Source organism: Heloderma suspectum, chromosome 6 (assembly GCF_057233095.1).
Source record: "Heloderma suspectum isolate Gila_16-S chromosome 6, 16-S_ref, whole genome shotgun sequence".
NCBI lineage: Eukaryota > Metazoa > Chordata > Lepidosauria > Squamata > Helodermatidae > Heloderma > Heloderma suspectum.
The window spans coordinates 105748027-105776024 of NC_139463.1; the positions used below are offsets into that span (position 1 = coordinate 105748027).

The 27998-nt window shown below is 50.5% G+C and overlaps 1 protein-coding gene across 2 annotated transcripts in view; it reads left to right on the plus strand.

The window, feature by feature from the left end:
* LOC146342285 (uncharacterized) overlaps window positions 1-27963 on the plus strand; it is a 42619-nt gene extending 14656 nt beyond the window's left edge. The window contains exons 1-4 of one of the 2 annotated variants that reach the window (XM_084806076.1): window positions 9095-9594; window positions 17132-17243; window positions 18030-18149; window positions 18563-27963. In XM_084806076.1, coding sequence (XP_084662202.1) covers window positions 17210-17243; window positions 18030-18149; window positions 18563-21801 — 3393 coding nt within the window. In that variant the 5' untranslated portion in view covers window positions 9095-9594; window positions 17132-17209 and the 3' untranslated portion in view covers window positions 21802-27963. Of the gene's footprint in view, window positions 1-9094; window positions 9595-17131; window positions 17244-18029; window positions 18150-18562 lie in introns of those variants that run through there. The other variant, XM_084806075.1, reaches the window with a different exon arrangement.
* The last annotated feature ends 35 nt before the right edge of the window (window positions 27964-27998 follow it).

Sequence of the window (27998 nt, forward strand, 5' to 3'; positions counted from 1 at the left end):
CTAGTTCCTCTGCCTTTTCTAAACCCAGCTTGTACACGTGGCAATTCTCGTTCCATGAATTGCTGGAGTCTACCTTGCAAGATCTTGAGCATTACCTTACTGGCATGTGAAAGAAGTGCCACTATTCAATAGTTTCAACATTCTTTGGTGCTTCCCTTTTTTGGTATGGGGATATAAGTTGATTTTTTCCAATCTGTTGGCCATTCTTGTGTTTTCCAAATTTGCTGGCATATGGCATGCATCACCTTGACAGCATCATCTTGCAAGATTTTAAACAGTTCAGCTGGGATACCGTCATCTCCTGCTACCTTGTTATTAGCAATGCTTCTTAAGGCCCATTCAACCTCACTCTTCAGGATGTCTGGCTCTAGCTCACTGACCACACCGTCAAATCTATCCCCGATATTATTATCCTTCCTATACAGATCTTCCGTATATTCTTGCCACCTTTTCTTGATCGCTTCTGCTTCTGTTAGGTCCTTGCCATCTTTGTTTTTGATCATACCCATTTTTGCCTGGAATTTGCCTCCGATGTTTCTAATTTTCTGGAAGAGGTCTCTTGTCCTTCCTATTCTATTATCTTCTTCTGCTTCCGCGCATTGCTTGTTTAAAAATAATTCCTGATCTCTTCTGGCTAACCTCTGGAATTTTGCATTTAATTGGGCATATCTCCCCCTATCACTGTTGCCTTTTGCTTTCCTTCTTTCTTGGGCTACTTCCAGTGTCTCATCAGACAGCCATCTTGCCTTCTTGGTTTTCTTTTTCTTTGGGACGTTTTTTGTTGCCGCCTCCTGAACAATGTTGCGAACCTCTGTCCATAGTTCTTCCGGGACCCTATCTACTAAATCTAGTCCCTTAAATCTATTCTTCACCTCCACTGCATATTCATTAGGAATATTAGTGAGCTCATATCTAACTGATCTGCAGGTCTTCCCTATTCTCTTTAGTCTGATTCTAAATTGTGCAATTAAGAAGTTCGTGAACTGAACTACAATCGGCTCCAGGTCTTGTTTTTACCAACTGTATAGATGTCCGCCACCTTTGGCTACAAAGGATGTAGTCAGTCTGATTTCAGTGTCGACCATCTGGTGAAGTCCATGCATAAAGTCATCTCTTAGGTTGTTGGAAGAGAGTGTTTGTTATGCACAGTGAGTTGTCTTGGCAAAATTCTATCAGCCTATGTCTTGCTTCATTTTGTTCTCCCAGACCATGCTTGCCTGTAATTCCAGGTGTCGTTTGACTACCCACCTTAGCATTCCAGTCTGCTGTAATGAAAATAACATCTTTTATTGGTGTACTGTCCAGTAGGTGCTGCAGATCCTCATAGTAGCAGATCTACTTCTGCTTCTTCAGCATCTGTGGTTGGGGCATATATTTGGATCACTGTGATGTTAAATGGTTTACCTTGAATTTGAATTGAGATCATTCTGTAATTTTTTGGATTGTATCCAAGCACTGCTTTAGCCACTTTATTATTAATTATGAAGGCTACTCCATTTCTTCTGTGGTCTTCTTGTCCACAGTAGTAGATCTGGTGGTCATTTGATGTGAAGTGGCTCATTCCAGTCCATTCCAGTTCACTGACACCCAAAATGTCTATATTTAATCTTGACATCTCTGCAATAACCACATCCCATTTGCCCTGGCTCATAGATCTTACATTCCAGGTTCCTATGGTGTGTTGATCTTTAGAACATCAGATTTGTCGTTCACCACCAGCACCATCGGCTGCTAGCCGTCCTTTCGGCTTTGAGCTAGCTGCGTCATCACATCTGGGGCTAGTTGAACTTATCCTCAGTTCCTCCCCAGTAGCATTTTGGCCATCTTCCGACCTGGGAGTCCCATCTTCCAATGGTATACCGACATATCTCTGGTTGTACTGATCCATTTAGTTTTCATGGCAAGAATACTGGGGTGGGTTGCCGTTTCCTTCCCCAGGGATCGTATTTAGTCTGACCTCTCTGCCATGACCTTCCTGTCTTGGGTGTCCCTTCATGGTTTAGCTCATGACATCATTGAGGTGCTCAGGCTCCAGCACCACGACAAGGTAACAATCTCCTTTGCTGAAGAGAGTAGGTTTAGATTTAGCTAATTCTGCATAAAATCAGGTTACATGGTTGAATTTTGTTGGGCTTCCTTCTGAGTAAGCATGCATACAATTCAGCTGCATATCCCACTGGAAGCACTGTGACTGAATGGGGTTTACTTCTGAGTTGTTCATTTGGGCTGTTCATTTGATTGAATGCAATGGAACTAAAGTTAGTCAGGCTTAATCTGTTGTGTTCATTTCAGTGAGATTAAGAAACTGGATTGGGGCCATTAGGTATGGCACAGACGTGAACCTAAGTACAGTGCTGTAATCAAGAGACCCCTTTTCAAGACACGCTAAAATAACCAGTGATTTCTAATTGTTTTTAAAAATGCTGACAATAACTTAATTTTTCTCTTTAATTGTAATCGGTGCTTGGAAGAGCTTCAATACTGATTTTCATCTTTCCAAAAGTAACGATAGGTCATTACTATCTTCCGGAAAAAATTCTTCCATTGTTCATTTTCAGAAGGAAAAAACAACACTTACACTAAGTAAGAATGTTCTCCTAATTTTCTCTTCAGCTATTTAATCTTATTCTTTGCCAAATTTTTGCTTTCTGTCCAGCAACCCTCCATACACACACTCACCCTGCACCTGTTAAACTACCACCAACCTTGCCAAAGACATAAATATAATTTATCAGTTTGGGATGAAAGGGCCTTTATTTTATTCTTCACCCTGCCCTTGCGTTGAGGGCAAACGGTTGTGAGGGGAGCAATTCCTTACTTCCACATTTTAGCTTGATCCTAAGGAGGCAGCCCAGCAGGAAGGTGAACCTCTCTGGAGAGGGAGGGACCCCAAGAGGCTGGCATTCCTTCTCCAAGTCTCAGAATGGTAATGGCTCCTAGTAGTTAGAGCAGTGGTTTGAGAGGCACAGTTTCTCAATGGGGAACTGGGATCAACTGGGTTAGAAATAGCAGCCCTGTGAGCTCACCAGTGCCTCATTTTCTTTCAGAGAGGCAGAAGTTAGCTTTTGTACGTGTCGGGGAAAGCACTTAGGGGGTGATGGTACCTGATAGAGTAGTGGGGGTTGTCCTGTGTAGGGATTTATAAGCCCTTTTTATATTTTCTTTCTATGCGATGTTGTGAATTTGAGGGAGGGGGCATCGATAACTGTGTCTGTTCAAGGAAGCAAAAGTGTTGGAATTCATTGTGTCTTCACAACTGCAATGAAAAGCATTTGCTATTCTCCCTCAGGCAATCTGAGCACTGACTGTAGTGGTGCATTCAGTGAATGTGCTGAAACACTGTTCTTAAAACAGATTAAGAGCCACACAAGATAGGTTCCTGTTTCAACTGTTGTGTGTGTGTGTGTGTGTTTTTAATGTCACCTGTGAATAGAAATTGCTGCCTCTGAAGGACACAACTGAGCTCCCATCAACCACCATTAGTACAATAGAGAGCTACACCTTCTGGACATAAGCAAACAGGCACGCGTCCCCTCCCAGGCTAGCTGAGTTGGGAGAGGGCAGCCTTTCTAGAGGAAAATGCCTCATTTGTGGACAGCAGTAATGCTGGGATGTCTTCAGAGCGTTCTTGGCAATAAAGCAGTTTTCAAGGCACTAATGAAAATGCCTGAAAAGGAAGAACTCTGCTTCCAGCTCTCCAGAGACAAGTGGCATCCATAGATTAAGAGTGTAGCATAACTGAGACATCTCATTCACCAATTTGTGCCTCTTCCACTTGCTTGTAATAAAGACACCTGGGCACACTTGGGCAAGTTTTTGCTTCTTTTCTAAGTTCCTGGAAAACCACCTGTCCACATGGTTTGTGTCTTGGGGGTCCCTTCTCTTGTATCCACATTCCACTCAGCCTCCTCTCTTACCTACAGTATGTACAAGGTTTTCCTGGAGTCACCCACCTTCCTTCAGGTGGGTATTCTCATGTACTCAAATTTAGATATTACATGAACACAAAAAAAGGGTTGCCAACCCCTTTTTTCCACAGTGGCCCCTCTGCATTTCCCTGTTTTATTATTTGTATAAAACAACCCCCCACACACACATATATCATTAATAACTGGCTTTAAACTAGGACACTGCTATGAGACTAATACACATTTTAGTTACTGGAGGGTATTGTGTTAATCTTTATTTGCACCCTGTGTTTTACAATGTACCATTTGTGGTATAGACCTCTTTTACTCAGTATAGATAGAGGCTGGGTTCAGACAACAAGATAACCCACATTCAAGGGTTGAGTGTTGGTTGTTGTTGAACTGTAGGTTATCGCGTTGTCCGAGCCCAGCCGCGATAACAAACCATGGTTTGTTAACCATGAACAATCCACCGTTCACAATCCAACAACAAACCATGGCTTCTCTTCATGGGTTGTTAAACCATGGTTTGTTAGCATGTCTGGGCTCAGACAACATGATAACTCGCATTTCAGCAACAATCCATGAATTCAACAACAACCCTCCCTCAACCCATTCTCAACCCTTGTTGTCTGAACCCAGTCAGAGGCATGATTAGTAATTACAAGTAGAACCTGTAACAAAACGTTGCCATGTGGAAAGCTCCCTTTTCAGGATTCTCTGGCTACTACGCATGCTCTGTCCTCATTGGGCTGTTTTGGGGTTTACCCTCATTTAGGCTTTCCCCCTTAAAAGATTATTTGTACTTCTGCAATATGCAGGGGTTCCCCAAGTTTGCTACCTCCCTGTTGTGTGTGGGTGGTGCTATTTTGGCTACATAAGCAATGGCACTCACACCTTGACACTGGAAACAGAATGATGATGATTCCGTCACACTCTAGAGCAGCGCCGGGGACCCTATGGCCCTCTAGAAGTTGTTGGACCCCCATCAGCCCCAGCAAAAAATGGCCAATAGTCAGGAATGATGGAGAGTTGCAGACCAAAACATCTGGAGGGCCACAGGTTCCCCACTCCTCACCAAGAGTGACAAAGAAATGGAAACTCAGGATGAGGCTGGCTTGGTGACCAGGGAACAGATTTAATCCCTACCCTAGCAGTGCGCTGAGTGGTCCCCATAAACAAATGCTTGTCATTCGTTCGTTCATAGAACAGGAGAATGCTGAACTTGGGGTCATTTTTGTAATGGCAGAGAACCACAATTTGCTTGCAGAAGGCTCCAGATTGAATCCTGGACATCTTCAGTTAATGGATCAGATAGTGGTGATATGAAAGACCAGTGCTGGAGAGCCACTCAGAATAAGCAAGACAGGGCTATTTATTTATTTAGCTCTCTGGGCGATTCATAACAATCAGAACCATATAATACAACACGATAACATAAAATATAAAAGTTTAAAATATAACTCCAGTAAAAACCAAAAAACCAAAAACCAAAATAAAACCTAGCAGCAGTGCAAACATTTAAAATACAGGGGGAGAGCAATCCGCCACGCATTAACGTGGTTGTTCAGGCAGGCATTTGGGGTGGGCTAGGACTAAGGAAGGCTGAGCGCTGAAGAATTGATGCCTTCGAACTGTGGTGCTGGAGAAGACTCTTACGAGTCCCCTGGACTGCAAGGAGGTCAAATCAGTCCATCCTAAAGGAAATCAACCCTGACTGCTCATTGGAAGAACAGATACTGAAGCTCAAATATTTTGGCCACCTAATGCGAAGAGAAAAGTCACTGGAAAAGACCCTAATGCTGGGAAAGATTGAAGGCAAAAGGAGAAGGGGACGGCAGAGGATGAGATGGCTAGATAGCATCACCGATGCAATGAATATGGACTTGAGCACACTCCGGGAGAGAGCGGAGGACAGGAAGGCCTGGAGTGCTATGGTCCATGGGGTCACAAAGAGTCGGACACGACTTAACGACTGAACAACAACAACAAACAAAAGGGTAATTTTAGAAATGTGAAGTTTTTAATGTTGAATTTTATTGTATGAACTGTTTTTATTCTTGTACATTGCCCAGAGTGGCTGGATGACCAGCCAGATGGGCGATTCATAAATTTAATAAATAAATAAATAAATATGGCCCCTAGACAGTGTCTGGGGTGGTGGCATTGGGGGGGGGGAATAGGATAGTTTGGATTCCTGGATTCAAGGCCAGAGTCAGCGCTGAGCTCGGACCCAGGAGTCCAGGCTCCCTGCCCCCTCCCCCTTGCAGCCAGTGTGGAGAGAACTGTGCCAGCTGCTTCTCCAAAACCGCAAAGGCAGCCTCAGAGAGGAGGGAAAGGGGATGGTTCTGTGGGTGGGGTGGGGTGGGGACCGGGGGGGCCGGCTTACAAAGAATCCTCCGGCCTCCCCAGGCTCTTCCCCTCCCCCTGCACAGAGCCCCAGCTAGACAGGCAAAAATGCCCATCTCGCAAACATGCACAGCGGGAGGAGCACGGAGGTGAAGATCGCCTACACGCTCCTCCCACTCTGTATAGGATGCCCGCCAGCCTCTGAGTTTGGAGGTTGATGGTCATCCTGATAGGATGGTGCCCTAACAGACTTAAAACAACAGAATTTGCAAGACTAAAATGCCTGGGAAAAGGTCTTCACCTGGCACTGGAAAAAACACAGCGTAGGTGCCAGATGGGCCTCTCTGGGGAGCTTATTCCACTACCGGGGTGCCACAACAGAAAAGGCCCTCTTCTTAGTATCTACCCACATCACTTCATTTGGCTAGATGGATAAGCCTGATCTGGCAGAAGGCAGTTCCCTGTGTTCCTAATATTACCCCCACTGAGTGCCTTTGCAATATACAAGCCTTCATTTTCTGTGTATCCTTCATCCATATGTATTTTTAAATAATATTTTTTATTACTTATTGCCTCTGAACACGGAAGCACTGTTTTTAGCTGTTGGCAGCTATGAATTCGTCTTCTTTTTAAAAAGCCATCTGAGTTAGTGACCATCTCTGTATCTAGTGGCAATGAAAGCCATCACTTAATTATGAGGACTGATCCTCTGCATGGAACAACAGTACAGAGATCTTGCAACAAATTGTCTTATTTTGGTTATTTGTTATTGCTGGGACTACCTTCAAGTTCAGTTTTGTTCCTTAACATCTAGAAAGAAGCCTTTGGCCTGGCATGAATCATATTTAATCTCTTTCCATCCTGCTTGCACCCCAGCTCGAGGTGACATTTGACATTAATTAAACAAATATAACAAGAATAAAATAGCCAAGTTAAAATCAAATGATCAACACACACAGTGCCAGCAGTAACATAGCGGTCCTAACATCAGCAGCAGTCAAACGTTTTCTGAAAGAAAGAAAAAATCACCTTCCTGCAAAAAGCAAAGGTTAGAAAGTTGTTCCAAAGCCTTGGGGCCAATTGCATTACAGGCCCTGCTCTCTTTACTCTGCACATGGAACAGGGTCCAACTTTGCAGATGGTAAAGGCTTGCAAAATTGGACCTCACTCACATCTTCGGTGGATTTGGATTTGGTTTGGAAAATCTCCGACTTTGCCTTCTTTCTTAAATCAACATTTATGGTGAGCAAGCACGCCGTCTACCAACTACTAATGATATAATTAAGCATGCTCGAGGAGCGTGTTTGTGGGTTTAATTACATAATTAAACATTAATTTCTACATTAGCCTGGGGAAACACCCTGCTTGTTGCAAGTGGAATCCAGTCTTCTACACCCTCAGGAAAGGAAAACCCAAATAGCCCGGCCTACCTCCAAATGTCCTGTGCTAATCTAGCCAACTGTTGGCTGCCATTCCAGGACCCGGGCAAGAACCCAGCAGCATGGTGAGGTAGAGGGATGTGGCTCAGTGCTAGAACACACACTTTGCAGGCAGGCAAAATCACTGCTAGCTAAAAAGGATCTCACATAGCAAAGGTGGGGTAAACCTCTGTCTGAGACCCTGGAAAGCCACTAGCAGTTTGAATGGCCGGTGTTGGGTTAGATGGACTTATGGCCTGACTCGGTACCAGGCCAATTTCAATCCCCTACCCTCACTCCTCTCCCAGAATAAGGTGGCCACCTTCCCCTTAAGTCTGGAGTGACAGGTGGAAAATCAACAGGAGAAGCTTCAACAGATGCAGTTGTTGCTGGCAAAAGTGTCATGGGTTAAACGCCTGCCTGCGCTACCGCTCTTGAAAGGTTTAAAGAGCACTTTAAGCCTTTGAAAGAGACTCGTCCTTTGTATCTGGTCACCTATAAAAGGGACCTGCACATCTTGCTCTGGCCCCGTTCTACTAAACGTTGTAGGACTTTTGTCTGCCTGAACATGCATAGGATTGCACCTTAAGTAAAGGATGATTGTTTAAGCCCCCCCCTTACCAGGATTCAGTCTGCTTTTCCAGAAGTGCGGTGGGACGGAACCCTGGCTCCCTCAACCCACACCGTTCCTCAGAATTCTTGTTCCCATTTCTGGGGAATGTAAAAAAAAAAAAAAGAGAAGAAGAAAAGCGGGCACTGAGGGCGCAATCCTATACATGTTTGGACAGGAAATGAAGTCCTACATCTCCCAGCATGTCCCAGCCAGCATGGCTGGCTGGGGCACGCTGGGAGATGTAGGGTTTTTCTCTGTCTAAACAAGCATAGACAGAGAAAAATCCTCCATCTCCACCCGGAGCGTGCTCAAGTCCATATTCATTGCATCGGTGATGCCATCTAGCCATCTCATCCTCTGCCGCCCCCTTCTCCTTTTGCCTTCAGCCTTTCCCAGCATCAGGGTCTTTTCCAGGGAGTTTTCTCTCCGCATTAGGTGGCCAAAATATTGGAGCTTCAGCATCCGTCCTTCCAATGAACACTCGGGGTTGATTTCCTTGAGGATCGGACCCCCTCGCAGCCCAGGGGACTCGTAAGAGTCTTCTCCAGCACCGCAGTTCGACTGAACAACAAAACAAGCATAGGGCTGCATCCTCAACAGCAGCAACGTTTCGTTGCGAGCCCCCTGAGCGAGCACCACGCCAAGCGCTCTGGGGCTGCTCTACCCCGCGGAGGGCGCGCACCCCTGCTTGTTTGGGCGGGCGAACGTCCTACAGCTCCCAGCATGCCCCAGCCAGCCCAGGGCTGGCTGGGGCATGCTGGGAGCTGTAGGACGTTCGCCCGCCCAAACAAGCAGGGGTGCGCGCCCTGCGTAAAGGATGGCTGCTGAGCTACCCCCTCCCTTTCCAGGATTCGCTCTGCTCTTCCAGAACTCCGCCGGCATGGGACCCAGGAGTCCTGGCTGCCCAAGCCCAAGCGCGCCCCCGCCTGAGGAAGGGACCCAGGAGTCCCGGCTGCCCGCCCGTACCGCCCTGGATCTAAATCCGCCTCGTCCCCCGCCGTGCCGCCTGGCTGGCGTGAAACGGTTAAGCACCATAGAGAAGGTCTTCTTTCCTTTCCATTCCCAGGCAACCCCAGCCGCCGCGCCGAGCGGAAGAGGGGGACGATGTAGGGTAGGGCCTTCCTCTGCCTCCCTGCCTCCCTCCCTCCCAGTCACCCTGAGCCCTGGTGGCTGATGAGCAGGGGCGGGGGTGCCTGCGGTGCAAGGGGCGCTGTGGGGGCGCCCCAGGCCTCTTGGGGGAGGCCCCCCTGGGCGCGGATCGCCCCCCGAGGCGCGCGCACCCCTCTGGGCAGGGGCAGCTGCCGTGGTGAGTCCGGGGTGTTCAGCGAGAGCTGGGAAATGGGCGCATTGTCATTTTAGTTTATTTTGCAAAACAGACGAGACCCGGGTTGGCATCGTAGGTCGTGCGGACAGGCGACATCCAGTTCAGTTTGGGTTTTTTTTTTTTGTTTTGTTTTTTTGCTTGCGTCGTGCCAAGGGTAAAAAAAAGGAACGGCTGTTTTGTTGGAGCGTCCAGAGAAGAGCTGGAAGGGGAAATTGGCAGGATTGGACTTCAGAGCGCTTAACACGGATTAGCGCGCAATCCCAGGCTTGTGTGGACAGAAAGAAGTCCTACAGTTCCCAGCATTTCCCAGTGACACCACACTGGCTGATGAGCAGGGACGGGGGTGCCTGCGGTGCAAAGGGCGCTTTGGGGGCGCCCCAGGCCTCTTGGGGGAGGCCCCCCTGGGCGCGGATCGCCCCCCGAGACGCGCGCACCCCTCTGGGCAGGGGCAGCTGCCGTGGTGAGTCCGGGGTGTTCAGCGATAGCTGGGAAATGGGCGCATTTTTATTTTAGTTTATTTTGCAAAACAGACGAGACCCGGATTGGCATCGTAGGTCGTGTGGACAGGCGAAATCCAGTTCAGTTTGGGTTTTTTTGTTTTTTTGCTTGCGTCATGCCAAGGGTAAAAAAGAAACGGCTGTTTTGTTGGAGGGTCCAGAGAAGAGCTGGAAGGGGAAATTGGCAGGATTGGACTTCAGAGCGCTTAACACGGATTAGCGCGCAATCCCAGGCTTGTTTGGACAGAAAGAAGTCCTACAGTTCGCAGCATTTCCCAGCACACCATACTGGCTGGGGAATACCGGGAGTTGTAGGACGTTTTTCTGTGTGAACGTGCATAGGATTGCACCTTTAGTTACCTTTTAAACGCCTTGTTGAGGGCTCAGCTGAGGCGATTAGCAACACAGTCCTATCTATATGTACTCACAAGCTCGTCCGTTGAGTTTTGTGGGGCTGACTCCCAAGTAAAGGGGCATAGGATTTCAGCCTAAAACGTGGGTTTTCATGCCCACCTGTCAAAGGTGCACTGCAAAGCGAGGTTCTAATCTGTGTTACTCATTCTCAAAAGGATTAACTGCTGCAGAAAACACAAAGAGGGTGTTGATTAAGTGCATTTTGTGAAGCTGCTGTGGACGCTGCATTAGAGTGTGGGATCCTATCACTGGGGAAAATTCCTACCAAAAATGGGACACCCATTCACAGCTCCTTAGATGTGAATCAAATGCATTCTCTTCCCCACTCCTATAATCTTTTGATCCTCGTTTTTTTTTCTCCAAGCTTTGTAATTTAAATAAGAACAGTAGTAGAAATCAGTCAGCAATGTGTTTCTCAAAGTATAAGACCATCTTACAAAAACAGAGAGGGTTTCAGCTGGGTCCTACAAGAGTATCTGTGGAGCTTTGGGCATTTGTGAAGCTGGTAGCTGAACTCTGAGCTGAATTGAAGCCATGCAGCACGATCCTAAACATGCTTACCCAGAAGTAAGCACCACCGTGTCCAATGGGGCATAATCCTCAGGAAGTGTATTTAGGATTGTAGCCTAAAGTGTGCTGGGAGTTGTAGGACTTTTTTCTGTCTAAACATGCATAGGATTGCACCTTAAGTATATTTAGGTGATTTGCTCACATTTATCCCTTCTTACCCTTGACTCTCCCCTCCCTCCTTCAGTTGCACCCTGTTCTCTTGGTTGTTTGCTTCATTGTTGAAGGTTAGACTGTAACCTCCTTGGGGCAGAGTCCTGTCTTTTTCTCTTGATGCTCTGTGATGTACTGTGTCTGGTGCTGGTGCTACATAAATAATGCTGATCTGTCCACGTGGCTCAGTCTCTCTCTCTCTCTCTCTTTCTCTCAAGCATCCCCAGGGAGTCTCCCAGCAGTCATGTAACACCCACCGACTGCTGGTCTCATCCGACTGCTTGGAGAGGCTGCAGCTCAGTGACAGAGCGCATGTTTTCCATACGGATGGTGCAATTGCTGCTGGCATTTCCAGTTGCAAGCAGAGCTGGGGGAGACCTCAGGTTTGAAAGCCTGCAGAACTGCTGCTGATTAAAGGGGCAGACAACCAGGTGCCCTCCAGACCCTTTGGACCATAGCTATCATCGTCCCTGGCCATGAGCTGTGTTGGCTGGGGCTGATGGGAGTTGTTATCCAACATGTTCAGAGGGCACTAAGTTGCATGGATCAGTGGTTTGATCCAAGAAGGCAGCTTCCTATTTTCAGTGTGCACCTGAGACTTGTAATCCTCTTGGAGTTTGCCTGCTTTCCAGAGTCATCTTGATGAATGTTCATCTCTTTCCCTGCCCTCCTCCTCCTGCAAATTGTGGCAGGGCCCCAGCACACCCAGTTAGGAGGATAGCATCAATCAAAAGCATAGGTTGCTTCCAGGCACGAAGACATCCGGGAGGAGGTCTTCTGATCTGGACTTGGCTCTCTTGAATAGGCGGCTCCTGACAGATCCCAGCTGCCAAGGTTCAGTTTAGCTGTAGCTTCTAGACAAAGGCAGGGAGTACAATCTGTTCTTTAGATGAGTATCTTTGCTAATGCAGCAGCACTGTTTGGGTTCCTTGTGGTTGCTGCATGGTCCCTCTTTGTATTTCAGTAGCTTGTGGTGAGGGCTTGAACTGGAGCTGCGGGTTCCCTCAACCCGCGGCTTGGGTTCCTTTTTCCTCTTAAGGAACCCAAGGTGGCGTACACAATCCTCCTCCTCTCCATTTTATCCTCACAACAACAGCCCTGTGAGGTAGGTTGGCTGAGAGTCTGTGACTGGCCCAAAGTCACCCAGTGAGCTTCCATGGCTGAGTGGGGACTAGAACCCAGATCTCCAACTCTCAGTCCAACACTCTTGCCACTACACCACACTGACTCTCCGTGTGGATTACTTGGGACAGTTTCGGATTACGTGGGCCAATGGCTATACTGGCTGGGAATGCTGGGAGTTGCAGTCCAGCGCATCTGGACAGCACCAAGTTGAGGAAGGCTGGAGCATACAGTTGGGGCGTGGCCTAATTTCCACTGACAAAGACCCTGTGGGGAGTTACAATATACGCCTGCACGCAGACTGCATGGCAATGCATTGTATCTCTGTGTGTCCTCCGCACACCATCTTCTCTTCCCACCTGTCAGGTATTTGGCTAATACTGTGTACAAATCTGTACTTCAACCAAAGCATGTCCAGATCTGCCATCCCTCCCTTCCCGCTAACCCAAGCATCAGCTGCGTTAGAGTGATAACTGAAGTTTTGATTTACTTTTTAAAGTGGGTGCAACTGGGGCTCCAGAGCTGGGATTCACACCGTCTGACCAGGAAGCCGTCCCTCATAACTGGGACACCTGGGAGCTGGTTGTAGGTTTTCCGTGATGAAGGAAAGGCCCTTTGCGCATGCTCAAAGGCACCTCCATTATCATGTTTTCTCATATCCCTGGACCAAGGCCTGGTTATGAAATCAGATTCCCCATAAAACCCTGGTGCAAATTATGCTCTGATTGTGGCAATGAATCCAGCCCTGGAAAAATGGTACGTTCTATGCTATTGAGTGGTGGTTAAAATAACCACTTCGAGGTATCTTTGATATATTGAGCTGTATGTAAATTGATTAAATAAATATACATCCACATGTAGGCTAAGGCTGCTTCACACACAGCTGTTTTAGCATCCAACCTGCGACGTATATACCGCAGATTTAAGGCATGGTGCTTAAGGATGCTAGAAGAGCCATGCTGGATCAGACCAAAGGCTTGTCTAATTCAGCATTCAGTGGCCAACCAGATGCCCATGGGAAGTCCATAGCAGAATGTGAATGCCACAGCATCCTCCCACTCCTGTTCCCAACCAGTGGGTATTCTATTCAGAGGCATAGAGCCTCTAATCCTGGAGGTAACATATAGCCATCATGACTAGAAGCCATTGATAACCTTGTCCTCTATGAAAGGATAAGGGTCGTAGCTCAGTGGCTGAACACCTGCTTTGCCCGCAAAAGGCCCCATGTTCAATCCTCAGCATCTCCAGCCAGGGCTGGGATGGATCCTCCCTGAAATCTTGGAGAGCTGCTGCCAGTCAATATTGGTCATCCTTCCCCACCCTGGTGCCCTCCAGATGCAGTGGAACTACAGCTCCCATAATTCCCAGCCAGCATGGGAATTATGGGAGTTGTAGTCCAGTGCATCTGGTGGGCACCAGACTGAAGAAGGCTCGTCCAGATAGAACCGATGGACCGATAGTCTGTCTCTGTATAAGGCACCTGTGCTTAAAAACGCACGTTTGAAAATACAGGTCCGCACTGCAGGGAGATCCTGATAGACTGGATCTGTCTGTGCCTTGTATCTATGATGGAGTATTCATGCTTTCTATGGGGGTGATGTGATTCGGCCTTGGGTCTTAAGAAGAAAGCTGCAGGGAGATGGATCGGTGCCTTTACGGAAGAACAAATCCAGGTGCAGCCTCGAGCCAGACACGTAACGTGGAGATGCGCATTCAGCCTCCTGTTCCAAGCCCCTTCTCTTGACTTGGCCTCTGGTGAAGCTGGTTTGAGATTCTGTTGGCAACAGTGCCTTTGCGAAAGCTTGCCATTAGCTAAGAAGATAAAACCCAGAGACGGGAGTGTACGGTGGCAGGGGAGAAGGAAAGCTACATAGATATTAAAAAAAAGAGAGAAGAGGCCGATGTTCATGTGAAGGTGTAATAAAGGCTATAAAACCTGCATCTTAATAGTGGAGGTGAAATCACAAACACTACTCAGCTGGGGCTGGGGGAGAGGGTAAATTTGCTGTGGGTTTCACGGACTCAAGAATCATAAGCAGAGACGGCTTTGCTGTGGCGGGAGCTGTATGCCCGTCCAGAGCACCGTTAGACTGCAGAGCATGCTAGTGGTGAGATGCAGCTGCCAAACCGTCCCCCGCAGTCGTGGTCAGTAAGCTTCTTTGGCTTGGGGGGCTTCTTTAATCGTCATTGGAAATTTATGTATTGCTTCCCACCGCAAAAGGCCGTCTCGAAGTGACCTACAAACACGAGCACAGAAATCCATAATTAATATAACAGACTGCCTCTCCCCCCCGCCCCCCGCCCCGGCCATCAATGTAAAGCATAATCCAGCACAGTGGTACAAATAAAAAGAAAGACAGTGAAAACATAATCTAAAAATAGCGCGAGACTGAAAGTGTCCAACGACAATACGTGAACTCTCCCCCTCCCGCCACACGGGAGGTGGGCCAAAATGTTCCCCTGGGAAAGTGGCCTGCCTGAAAGGCAGTTGCAGAGCCAGCAGTCACTTGGGCCTAGGGATTTTCAGTTTGTGGTTAGGAAAGATCTGGGCTGGGTTGGCAGAGCCAAGAAGCTGAGTAGCGGGGAATGCTCACTGAGCGAACGTGCCTGTGCCCCTCTCTCCTGGGATGCGTGGAAGGAAGTGGCTGAAAATGCCAGGAGTTGGCTAGTTTGGCATGGCAAAAGCACCGGAGCGTATCGGGGTGGCTGCCACCACCTCCTGGCTTAAGCCACATTCCAGAGGTTGAATTGTTTGTTAACTTCAGTTCAGCCGCCACATGTGGCAAAAATGCCAGGAAACCCCACAGGTTTGGAGCGTCCCCACGACTTGCAGTGTCGCTTCCACATTTAAAAGAGTGATGCGAATTTATTTGATTATTTACTTATAGTGTCTGTACAGACTGCCATCTGTCCGGCTTCTCTACCGGATTTAAAAACAGTTGAGGAATACAACGCAAGTGTGGATTGAAAGAGTCCGGAAAACGCGTCCACGCTTGCAAAGGTGCATGCGTGGTCTGGGGCAGAAGGGGTAGGGCGGATGTTACTGTTTTGCCTGAAGCGTCAAGGCGTTTAAGGCCGGCCTTGCACCTGCCTGTACCGTTACCTAGGCTGGGTGGCAGGGTAAAGAAGTGCTTATGGTTGTCTGCTCAGTGGGCTGCATCACTGCTTCCAGGTAACGATGTGCACGTGACGTTCAAGGGCTCCCCTTCCCTGTGTAGTCTGACAGGCCCTTGCTGTTTCCAGTTGCATGTGGCCAATAGGACTTACCCCTTAAGGGTATGGAGATGGAGAATGATTCCCCCCTGCCTGGATCCTGCTTCTGACACCACATAGCAGCTTTCAAACAGGAAGAGGAAGTGAGAGCTGCATTTTACTCTTTTTACTGTCTGTAGTCAGGGTGCAATCCTGTGTGTTTAGATGGAAAAAAGGCCTACAGTTCCCAGCATGCCCCAGCCAGCATGCTGGGTCTTTTTTTCCATCTAAACACGCATAGGATTGCGCCCTTAGTTGCTTACTAGTTGCTTACTTTTACACTCATTACCCTTTAGCAATATGATTGGCCAGGGCCAAAGCGCGATGGCAAGATGGGTGCCTGGATGCTAATTATTTGCCCTCTTGAACAGATAGATTGAATTTTTCCCCCAGTCGTCTAAACAGCCGTTCTTTTAGAACAGGGTTGTTCATTCATTCATTTGCATTCATCTATTATATTTCTATACCACCCAACAGCCAAAGCTCTTTGGGGGGTTTCAAAGCAGGATCCAACGTAATGTAAAACCTTTAACTTTCAAGAATTTAAAACAATTTTAGAAACAAGTTAAAAAGAATTAACAATAAAGCTTACCGGGACCTGATAATAAGCTGAACACCCCATCATATGCTGTCAAATGCCTGGGAGTAGAGGAAAGTCTTTACCTGGTGCCAAAAAGTTGACCATATTGGAGCCAGACGGACCTCATTGGGGAGTGCATGCCGCATTTGCGAGGCCACCACTGTGAAGGCCCTCTCCCGTGTAGCCAGGAGGGACTTCAGATGTTCATCCTAGTGTATGGGCAGCTTCATCCTGGGAGAGGCGCTCCATCGGGTATTGTGGTCCTGAGCCGTGTAAAGCTTCATAGCTCAAGACTAGGGTGCTGAACCTCTTTTAGCTTGAGGGCCAAACTGAATTTGGGAGAAGTTCTCCGGGGGGTGGGGGGAGAGGGGGGGAGGAGGCTGCATTCCAGTGGTGGGAGGGGTCAAAAGCAATAGGGGCAGGATCAAAATGCCAAACCTACCACCATATTTGAGCTGACAGCTCTTACCGTCAGTAGCGAAGCCTTAGGAGAGGCATTTCAACCTTTTGGAACAGTGAAAGAATGGCACCAAAGCCAGGAAACCCCCAATCAACCGGTGGTCAGGGGGGGGAAGAGCGGGGGTCAAGGGAAGGGGGAGTGGTCATTTTGGGAACCCTGGAAAGTTGGATCTGGCCTACCTGGAGGCAGTGGAGGCTGGTGGCTCCGATGTCAGTGGGGCGGCGAATCCGCTCTGGGTTTCAGTCAGAACCAGTCAGAATTCTACAGGAGCTATGTAAGGTGCTGAACGCCAAAAGAGCTATCCTCCACTCCCTCCAGGTAGGCCAGATTTGGCTTGCAGACCTGGGGTTCGGCGCTCCTGTTTTAGAAACTCAAGAGGCCCTCCTCTAGACCCCCGATGGACTGCTACTCAGGCCCCACTAGAACCGAAGGGACAGTTTCACCACGTGAGAGTGAGACTCTTTCTTGTTTCAGATGCTGCAGACCCTGCCTACTGAGGCGTAACACCTTGCGTTGTAGGGCGGAGATCCGGAGAGCTTGGACGGGGAAGCCATGCAGGAGAACTCGGGAGCCGGCATTTCTCTGGGTGCGTCTTTGGGGTCATTGCACCCTGTTGTTCGGCAGCCCGAAACACTGTCCCAGGGAGGGCAGGGAAGGCTGGGCAGAGGGTGTGGGTGACTCCCATCAGCCCCAGGCAGCATGGCCAGTGGTCAGGGATGATGGGTGTTGTAGTGCAACATCTGGAGAGCACTGTACTGGGGAGGGCTGGGGTAGTGGATCTGGTGGCAAATGCTTAGGAAAGAGGATTGGTTCTGGAAACCAGGACTCGCTGATCCTGTGCCCGGCTCTGAGAAGGGTGTGGTGGAGGGGGTGTGCGTCAGCAAAACAAGCCTGCTCATACATTGCTGGCAGAAAGACTCCCTACAGACAGAGATTGACGAGTGATTGATGGAGCTCAGTGGTTTTCGAACTCTTTGGCTTCAGGGAACCCTTTCCATATGGATTTGTCCGACAAATCGCCCCTACAGTGGAGCTCCTCGTGTGTTGCATAGGACATTTCTTTGGTGCATGTGTTGCAGTGGCCAGGCCTGTAAATTGAGAGTGCATCCCCCTCTCCCAGCCCACACTCCGTCTTTGCTTGCAGTGATGTATAATGGGGGATAATTGGTAGCGATGGCTCTTTCAGGGAAGCTTATCCACCAGTACTGATCTCTAAGTTGAGGAACCCCAGCATCCCCTGGGACACAGTTTGAACGCTACTGATACGGCTCGTGGCTGGGTCAAGCCCGATGGGTAAGAGATTTTCAGGGTCTCAGGCAGGGATCTTTCTAAGCCTCAGTTTAACCTCTTGCTTTTAACTCTGTGTTCTCAGATCATCCGGAGAATGCTCCTGCTGCAGCCTCCCAAATGGAAGGAGCAAAGGAGGCCTGTGATCCTGATGGCCCTGGAGCTTTGGAGGAAGAAGAGGAGACCCCGAGAGTCACCCATGCAGGTGGGAAAGATGAAAACAGGAAGATGCATCTTGGAATGAAGGGCTAGATCAGGGTTGTGGAGAGTCAGCGTGGATAGTTCTGGCCTACATGAACCAATAGTCTGACTGTAAAGGCAGCTTTATATTTTTAAAGGAATCCTCACTCCACATAATGGGGCTGTTCACACAACACACTAACCCACCCTCAGTGGTTGAGGGTGGGTTGTTCTGAACCGTGTTGTGTGAACAGCCCCAACGTTTGGACAGGGAAAGAATGCCGGGATATTTTTTGGGGGTGGTCTTCGCCTGGGTGACACTCCAAACTTCTGCACAGTTTAGCCCTGAAAAGTTACACTTTTGCCTATTTTAGGCCCTTTGAGATCCTTCTTGTCCTGATAACTTCCCCGACTCTCCCTTCGTCTTCCTCTTGCCAGGTGATGGCGAGCCCGTGAAGGAGGAGGAGGAGGGTGCCTTTTGCATCGAACCGTCAAGCCACGTCGGGGAGGAGGACCTGCCGAGGGCAGCCGCGGCACCACCGCCCCGTGGGAAAGGGGAGCGCCCGTACCCCTGCAGCGAGTGCGGGAAGGCGTTCAGCCAGTGGTCGAAGCTGGTGCGCCACCGGCGCATCCACACGGGGGAGCGGCCCAACACGTGCGCCGACTGCGGCAAGTCCTTCACCCAGAGCTCCCACCTGGTCCAGCACCGGCGGACGCACACGGGCGAGAAGCCCTACGTCTGCGCCGACTGCGGCAAGGCCTTTTCCTGGAGCTCCAACCTGGCCCAGCACCAGCGCACCCACACAGGCGAGAAGCCGTACGTCTGCCGGGAGTGCGGCAAGGCCTTCTCCCAGAGCACCAACCTCATCAAGCACCAGCGCAGCCACACGGGCGAGAAGCCCTACCGCTGCCCCGAGTGCCCCAAGAGCTTCTACCGCTCCTCGGACCTCATCCAGCACCAGATCACCCACACGGGCGAGCGGCCCTTCAAGTGCGAGGAGTGCGGCAAGGGCTTCACCCAGAGCGCCAACCTGGTCAAGCACCGCAAGATCCACGCCGGTGAGAAGCCCTTCCGGTGCAGCGACTGCGGCAAGACCTTCATCCAGAGCTCGGAGCTCATCCAGCACCAGCGCACCCACTCGGGCGAGAAGCCCTACCAGTGCCCGGAGTGCGGCAAGCGCTTCGGCCACGGCGCCACCCTCGTCAAGCACCAGCGGCTCCACATGGGGGTGGAGCCCTACCGCTGCGCCGACTGCGGCAAGACCTTCGGCCTCAGCTCGGCACTGGAGCGCCACCGGCGCTGCCACAGCGAGAGCCGCCCCTACGCCTGCGCTGAGTGCGGCCAGAGCTTCTCCTTGGCCTCCAACCTCACCCTGCACTCCCGCATCCACCGGGGTGAGAAGCCCTACCGCTGCGCCGACTGCGGCAAGTGCTTCGGCATGAGCTCCACCCTCATCCGCCACCAGCGCATCCACACGGGCGAGAAGCCCTACGCCTGCCTCGACTGCGGCAAGGCCTTTGTCCGCAGCTCCCACCTCACCCAGCACCGCCGGACCCACACGGGCGAGCGGCCCTACCACTGCGAGGAGTGCGGCCGGCGCTTCTCCCAGAGCTCCAACCTCATCACCCACCAGCGCATCCACATGGAGGAGCGGCCCCACGTCTGCCACGGCTGCGGGCGGCGCTTCGCCCAGGAGGAGGAGCTGCGGCGCCACCAGCGGGAGGAGGGCGGAAAGTGCCGCAGCAAAGCACAGGCTGGCCAGCCAGCGGGCCGCGCCGCCCACGGGGTCGACGCGTGCGGGGGGAGCGGCGAGGAGGGGCGCCTCTCGGCCCCTTGCCCGGGGGGCGGCGAGCCCCGCGCCCCGCGCAGCCCGGACTGCAAGACTGGGGGCGAGCCAGAGGAGCGGCAGAAGAGCCACGTCGTCCACCTCTGCCACCTCTGCGGGCGGCGCTTCCGAGACAGCGCCATGCTGGCCCGGCACCAGGAGGGCCACACCTCTTACATCTGCACCGACTGTGGGAGAAGCTTCGGGGATGCCACTGCCTTGGCTTGCCACCAGGAGGACCATGAATCTTGGATCTGTGGCACTTGCGGGCAGAACTGCAAGGACAGCGTGGCCCTGGTGCAGCACGAGGAAACGCACGCGCAGCGCAGCCGCGGCCCGCTCGGAGAGGGCTCTGTCGATGGCGAGGCGCCTGTGCTGCACGGGGAGGGCCGGACGTGCGAGGGGAATTCGGAACTTAGCTTTGTCCAGGAGCCCCCCAGGACTCTTGCCTGCATCGATTCCAGGGAGGGCTTTGTGGTCGGGACGGTCCTCGTGCCGCAGCCGGAAACGCAAACGGCGTGGGCCTGTCAGGGATGCGGGGAGACCTGCGCGGATCGCTTGGCGCTCGGTCACCAGCAGAGCCCCGGGAGGCCTTGCGCCTGCTCTGAAGGCGGGCAGGCCTTTGCTGACGGCTCAGCCCTCGGCCGCCACCAGACGACCCACGTGCAGGAGAAGCTGTACGAATGTCCCGAGTGCAAGCAGAGCTTCAGGGGCCTCTCGGCTCTTGCTCGGCATCAGGGGGAGCGCGTCTGCGGGAACCTGTACCCATGCGCAGAGTGCGGGCAGGCCTGTGTAGACATCACAGAATGTCTGCTCCACCGGAACAGCCACGGGGGGGACAAAGCACATGGACTCCTGGAATCCAAAGAAGCTTTTGGTATTGACTCGGATCTTGCCATACGTCCGAGGAATCACAAAGAGGGGTCTCCGGACACGTGTCTTACTGCACCCCAGAAAATCTCCCCCAGAGACAAGGCCTCCAAAGAAAACCCGGTCTCTAGCTCACTCCAGAGCATCCCGCTGGAGGATCATGCGCTTCGGGGCTGCTCGGGTCTTGCGGCTCACCAGGCAATTCGCTCAAAGGACGGAACCCTCGGCAGTGCGCCTCGGAGAATCCCTGCTGAAGAAGTGGCGTCCTCGTGTGGGCTCCTCCAGGACAGCTCAGCTCTCGCCTTGCCTCAGCAAGCCCCCTTGGAAGAGGAGCCTGGACACGCTGCTGTGCCCCAGAAAAGAGCCTCTGTGGCGGACAGGCCCGCTCCGCTGTCCACCGAAATGGCCGCCCTCATCCGCCACCCGAGCACCAAGCCCTACAAGTGCCACGGCTGCCAACAAAGCTTTGCGGATGCCGGCGGCTTGTCCCGCCACCAGGTCGGCCACATGAAGGAACGGCTGCTGAAGTGTCCGGAGTGTGGCAGGGGCTTCCCAGAGAGGCTGGCCCTGATCCGACACCAGATGGAGCACACGGCGGAGAAAACCGGGAGCGTGCGGCGGCTGCCGCCTCTGAAGAACCATCGCGGCAAGGAGAGGGACCGTCGGAGTCCTCTGGAATTTGGGGAGAGTTTCACGGAGATCTCAGCCATCCTTCTGCAGAGGGGGAATCATGTTTCAGAAAGGGGCACCCCACAGTGCCCCAAGGACCACGGGGTGGACGGAAAGCGAAGTTCGGGTGATGCGCTGGAGACCACGGAGCCGTACTTTCACCTCGATTTGAGGAAAACCCCTGGCGCCGGCAGCGTGCTGGTACAGCAGGATAAGGGCAGATACTTTGCGCATTCCGAGCCTGGGAAGATCTCTAGGAACAGCTCGATATTGCTGCAGCACCTCCAGAACCACACGGTGGAGAAACCGTGACACGCTCGGCGGTGTGGGACACGTGAATTCCAGAGACGTGGTGGGGGAGGCCTGGGACATTCTGCCTCCTGTTCCTCCCCCCGCCAATGCTCAGGGCAATAAGTTGGGAGGGGGAGATCAACATAATTGGGGCTTTTAGGTCTGCCAAGGGTGGGAGACACGACCTAGATGGAGAGAAGATACTACAGATGTTATTATTAGGGCAGGGTGGGTGCAGACGGACAGAATTGAAACGGGCTGTGTGTTGTAGCGAACGATGCAGGATTAGAAGCCCTGCTTCCTTTACCAGCAAAACACGGGGCGAGTCCACCTGTCCACGTATCCTTTTCTTTTTCCTCATTTCTTCCTGCGTTTTCTCTCCCCGCTTCCCAGCCCACCCACCAGTCCGAAAAGCCCCTTAAGGAATTGTACAGACTCTAATCTCGATAGTGCGGAATGAACAGGGACTGACAGCTGTCAGCCTTGTACAGAGTGTGGTTCAAGCTAGTTGGAGAGGGACTGCTTGTGCGTGCGCGTGCGTGTGCATGTGCGAAGGAGAGGGCAGTCTTCCAAATTCGAGCTCTCTCCCCTTGCCCCAAAGTCATTGCATATTTAGCATTTCCCAGAAAAGCTACCCCATTGCTTGCGGGTTTTGTGAAAAAGGTGGGATGGGCGATGTTTCTTTTCATTGCTGGAAATACCCCATCCTGCACAAAATGGATCCCTTCAGCACTTCCTTTCACATGCCATCTTCTGTACCTCCCACTGCTTACCGAGTGATATCTCTTGGTCCCCTCCTGTTCTGACCACACTAGTAAGGTATTGATGGTGGTTTTCAGACTTTAAACTTGAGCTTGCTTCCTCTTTCCTATGGCATGGTTCTGTTGGTACTTGTATCCCAGCAGATGGCATCTGCAGGCTAGGATCCCCTCCACTATCACACACCTCCTACTTAGGGATGTATGGATTTTGTTAAATCCATTCCGCCTATGTTTCGCAGATTGTTAGGAGTCGTTCCAGCATCTGCGCATTGACGGAATTGGATTTTTTTTACGAGAATTTCGTTAGCTTGTAAATGCACACTTGCGCAAGCCCCCAAAAGTAACACCCCCGAAAAGTAGCCGCCTTGGGTTCCTTGGCAGGATATAAATGCAATAAATAAATAAAATAAATAAATCCCCCCCCCACCCCCAAAACTGCTCTGCAAGTCCACAGAATCTGTGCAACTCAAAAAGCTGGTCTGCTGTGTAATCCGCCGGTCGGATTCACAGAAATCCAATCTCATTTGAATCGGTTGCAGATTTCTCTGACAGCCCTGCTCTTACTCCTTAGATTTCTACTACATGGAGTAAAACGGATGGTGCAAAGAAAAATCTAGAAAGTGAAGTTGGGAGGCACCTCCCCGTGGATTATTCAGTCCAGGTCTGGGCAGAATTTCACCCCCTGCATGCTTTTAGAATTCTGAGAATTCCAATTTCCATTTTAAAATAGGATGTTCATGGCTCTCATAATTGCAGAGATGATTTGATATGCAAAGAAATTAAGAAGTTGGCTTACCACAAGCAATAGGAAGAATGTTGTGGGTTTCACCCTCCTTCCCCTGGGAGAATGTCTTGCAATTAACTCATGGAACTCACAGCCGCAAGGAGTTGAGACTAGTGTTTTGAATTTTTTATTTAATTTTTAATAACCCAGGCATATTCATTCTGACAAGAGATGTGGGGTGGGCCACCATTGCCCATGTTTTACCAAAATGAGAAAATAGGAAAAGAGGGAGATTGACTTTAATCCAAGATCACTTGTTGATCTGAATTTGGGATTCAGCACTGATCTCTAGAGATCTGAGTTCAACACTCCACCTACTGGGTTATGTTGGCTTTCCAGTCTTCAGGAAAAAGCAGATGTATGGAAGAGCAGCTGTGAGATGCAAAGAAGGATGAAACGTCATACTCTAGATGTCCCTATGTCTTTTAGGATTCTGGGAGAGAAGTTCAAGAGATGGATGCATCCTCTTGTGGGTTTCTCTGTAGCAGTTAGATCTGGTTACTGATGGGAATGGGATTCAGGAATGGATGGACCATTGCTACGGCATAATTTGGCAACTCCTGGACTCCCACGTTTCTCTGACGTGACATTAGTACACCCTGTCCATCTTTAGCTCCACTAGCTAAAACTAATTGATTATCAGAAATGGTGTGTGTGTATGTGTGTGTGTGAGAGAGAGCGAGCGAGCGAGAGCGAGCAGTGGGTAGGTTGGGGGGTTGGGAATAAACAGAACCTTCTTGGCATATCTTAAACGAAGCAGATATTCTTAAAGATCTCCACACACTCAGTGTATCTGTGACCTCTTCTCACTGTGTTTTTTGTTCCTTGCCTTCCTCATCCTGGTGCAATTCCCAATCCTGGTACAATTTTAGGTTGAGCAGCCATTCAGTGCCAACGCCCTACCTCACCAGTCCCAGGTTGGACCATGCCATGCCAAGCACTTTGTACATAGAAAGTGCTGTAGGGAAGACAGGTAATAATCCTTGCTTCAAAACTACCTATTTGCTGGTGGAACTCCGTGACACAAGATATCCATGGTAACAGGCTCTTAACTTGTCAAATCTAGACTAAAACAGATTTTCTGAATCGTCGAGTACTCTTCACAGCTGTGGATCCTTTTCGTAAGCTTCTTTTCCTATATGATTTTTAAAAAATGGATATCTCCCATCCGGGAACAGCTTTGATTTCAAATGCTTTCCCAGGGCCGGCATCTACCTCACTAGTTCAGCTGTGTTGTGTCTAGGGATGTACGAAAGTCACTTACCTTTTCAACGGGGTGATTCGCGGTGGGGGGGAGGTGCTCTGCACCTCCTCCCGAAATCCTGATCCGGCCGGCTCCGCTCCATGGAGATTCTGTGGAGCCGCCAGCCAGGGCCGCCCGCAGCCGGACATCCAGCTGCTGGGCAGCCTTCCGAACCCCCCCCCCCGCATACGCAAATGGCAGTGGCTACGCGGCCGCCATTTGCGTTCCCTTTTTTTCGTTGTTTTAGCCTACGTAAATATTTACGTAAGCTATTACGGCAAAAAAAAGGGGAACACAAATAGCATAGTGGGCGCCATTTGCGTTCCTTTTTTCCCCGCTGTTTTAGCCTACGTAAATATTTATGTAAGCTATTACGGCGGGAAAAAAAAGGAACCCAAATAGCGCCCACTACACTATTGGGTTCCCCTTTGTTCGCCGTAATAGCTTACGTAAATATTTATGTAGGCTAAAACAGCGAAAAAAAGGGAACGTAAATGGTGTAGCCTCTGTAGCCTCCGCCATTTGCGTACGCTGTTTTTTTTTTTTTTTAGCTTGCCGTGATAGGCTGCATAAATACTTATGTAGCCTATCACGGCCTCCGCAGGGACGCAAATGGCATCCCTGTGTTAGCCGTGATAGGCTACGTAATTGTTTACGTAGCCTATCACAGCTATGATGAGGAAGCGAATGGCGGCTGCAGCGCGGCCGCCATTCGCAAGTCAGCGTGGATGGCAGCAGGTAAGTGCTCCGTTTCGCGTGCCTTTCGTGGGGGAGGGGGCTTCGTTCTGCCATGGATTTCGGGGGGCCGAATGCACTGGCATTCGGCCTCACCGAGATCCGTGGCGGAATTCTTTGACATCCCTAGTTGTGTCCTGATCTTTCAAAAAACCAGAGGACTTGGCTGTTTGCCTCTGTTGAACCCTCTGGTCAGTGGAACTCCCTGCCACATGATATCCATGGCAAGACTGAATGCTTACAAGGAGGGAGACTGAAACCAGCAAGGATATGGGTAGAGACAGTGGAGGCTGGTGGCTCCAATTTCACTGGGGCTGTGAATCCATTGTGGGTTTCAGTCAGAACCAGACAGAATTCTAAAGGAGCTATCCAAGGTGCTGAACCCTATCCCTCCAAATAGGTTTGGGGGGATAGCTGCTACCTCCAGTACCAGAGGCAGTGAGCCTATGTACACCAGTTGCTGGGGAACATGGGTGGGAGGGAGCTGTTGCGCTCACGCCCTGCTTGTGGGTTCCTGGTCTACAGCTGGTTGGCCACTGTGTGAACGGAATGCTGGACTAGATGGACCCTTGGTCTGATCCAGCAGGGCCCTTACGTTTTTATGTCGGTTCAGCACCTTGGACAGAGCTCCTTTGGCGTTCTGGCTGGTTCCGACTGAAACCTGGAATGGATTCACAGCCCCGCTGAAATCGGAGTCGCCGGCCTCCACTGGGTAGAGTCCCACCACAAAAGCAGTTGTTTCCGACACAGCCAGTTCACACTTCCTACCACTTGCCACCAGGAGAACCAAGCTCCCCTAGCCCTTTCGGCCACAGCAAGAGGTGATTGATGGTCTCTCCGCACCAATCTACAGCGCCCTTGCGTCGACCCTGTGCAGACTCCTGGCCTGTCTGCTCTGCAGCTAGAACCGAAAGGTGGGGCTCGCCTGCATAGTGAGGGAACGATGGTGATGGAGGATCATCGCCTTGTCACACCATCCTTGCTTCTTCCAGAACAGGGGAGGTCCTATGGGGTTACCCTCCCAGGCCTTCTCCCAGCCCTAGAGAGAGTCAGCCTTTCCCTAGTGCTGGGAGACGAAACCCCTGCTCTTACCTCTGATCGGTGTTCAGAGAGAAGTCCGGGGATTTCCAACCATAGAAAAAGGAGCCCTTTCTAGTGTTGGAAGAGGAAGACCCTGTGGTGATCTCTGATCAGTGATGGGAGAGGGATTGGTCTTCCTCTGTGCAGAGGGGGGCAGGAGCGATCGCTCTGTGCCCCTCTCCGCATGGAGAAAGGGACCCCTATGAGGTCAGAGGATGGGGCTTCAGGCAGGAGAGGCGCACCCCCTGATGTTACCCAGCTCCTGGGGCGTGGGCCAGGAGGCAGCCCATACCCCCCGCCCCCCCCCCGTCCTGAGCTGTAACAGTTCTCCAGCCTTGTTGTGCATGAGTGGCCTTATTGTGATGGGGCCCCAGTGAACAGTCTGGGTGTTACTTGCTGCTGGAGCGTTATTGAAGCTAAGTGGCCCTGGGCCTGACATGTGGCTGGATCAGGACCAATGTAACTGTACAGGCAAAGTCATCAGCTGCAGGCAACTGCTTCTTGCAGGTGGCACAACAGCATAAAAGACCCGGAATCCTTTGTGACATCAAGGTGAGCTGTCCTGCCTAGGATGTCAGTAGTTCTTTTGACATCCTAGGCAGGATGAGAGACCAGCTCGGATGAGAGACCGTTGGGAGCTTCACCCCCTTGAGCTTATTGAAGATGAATGATGAAGTAGTAATTGGATTACTAGGGATGTATGGATTTTGTTAAATGAATTCCGTCTGTGTTTTGCAGATCATCGGGCAGCTTCTGTCTGCTCATCGATGGAATCGGGTTTTTTAAACCAGAATTTCATTCTGATTTCGAATTAGCGCTAATGTGCCTTGGTGCATTTGCGCAAGCATGCATTAGTGCTAATACGGAAGTGTGCATTAGCGCTAATGTGAATTAGCACAACCTTCCCCCCAGAGTGAAAAACCGGTCTGCAAGTCCACCGAATCCATGTAACTCTGAAAAAGCTGGTCTGCTGCGGGATCTGCAGGTCAAATTCATAGAAATCTGAACTCATTTGAATCCATTGCAGATTTCTTCAACATCCCTAATTAATATTTTGCCTTTTCCTCATCTTTTTGCCCTTCTCTCTTTTCCCTTTCTTCCTCCCATGCCCCTTCAATCACATATGTCTCCCACCCCAACCTTTTTTGCTGGGATTCTCCCCTTCATTTCCAACAGCACAATCCTATTCATGTTTACTGAGAAGTCAGTCCCACGTGTTCAATGGGGTTTACTCCTAGGTAAGCGTGCATAGGATGGCTGCCTTAAGCACTCATCTTTTGTAACTCAGGGCTAACATCTCATTTCCCCAGCACCCCCAAGAACAACAAATGAAAACTTCTGTAGCATCCAAATGATAACTGTGTAGGAATCTCACCATATATATTTATGTCTGTGACTTTTGTTTTTGGAGGAGCTGGGATTATTGTGGTAGTTAAAATTCATTACCTCTTCCCTGTCCTCTGATCATTTCTGCTTGATGGATTCGGTGGTGTGGTTTGTCGCCAAATTTTCTCTGTAATTCTAGGAATGTATCCAACCTGAGACTAATACAAACTCAAAGCTGGTTTATTCAAATCGTTTTGTGTTGGTGTTTTCTTCTCCTTCTCCTTCTCAA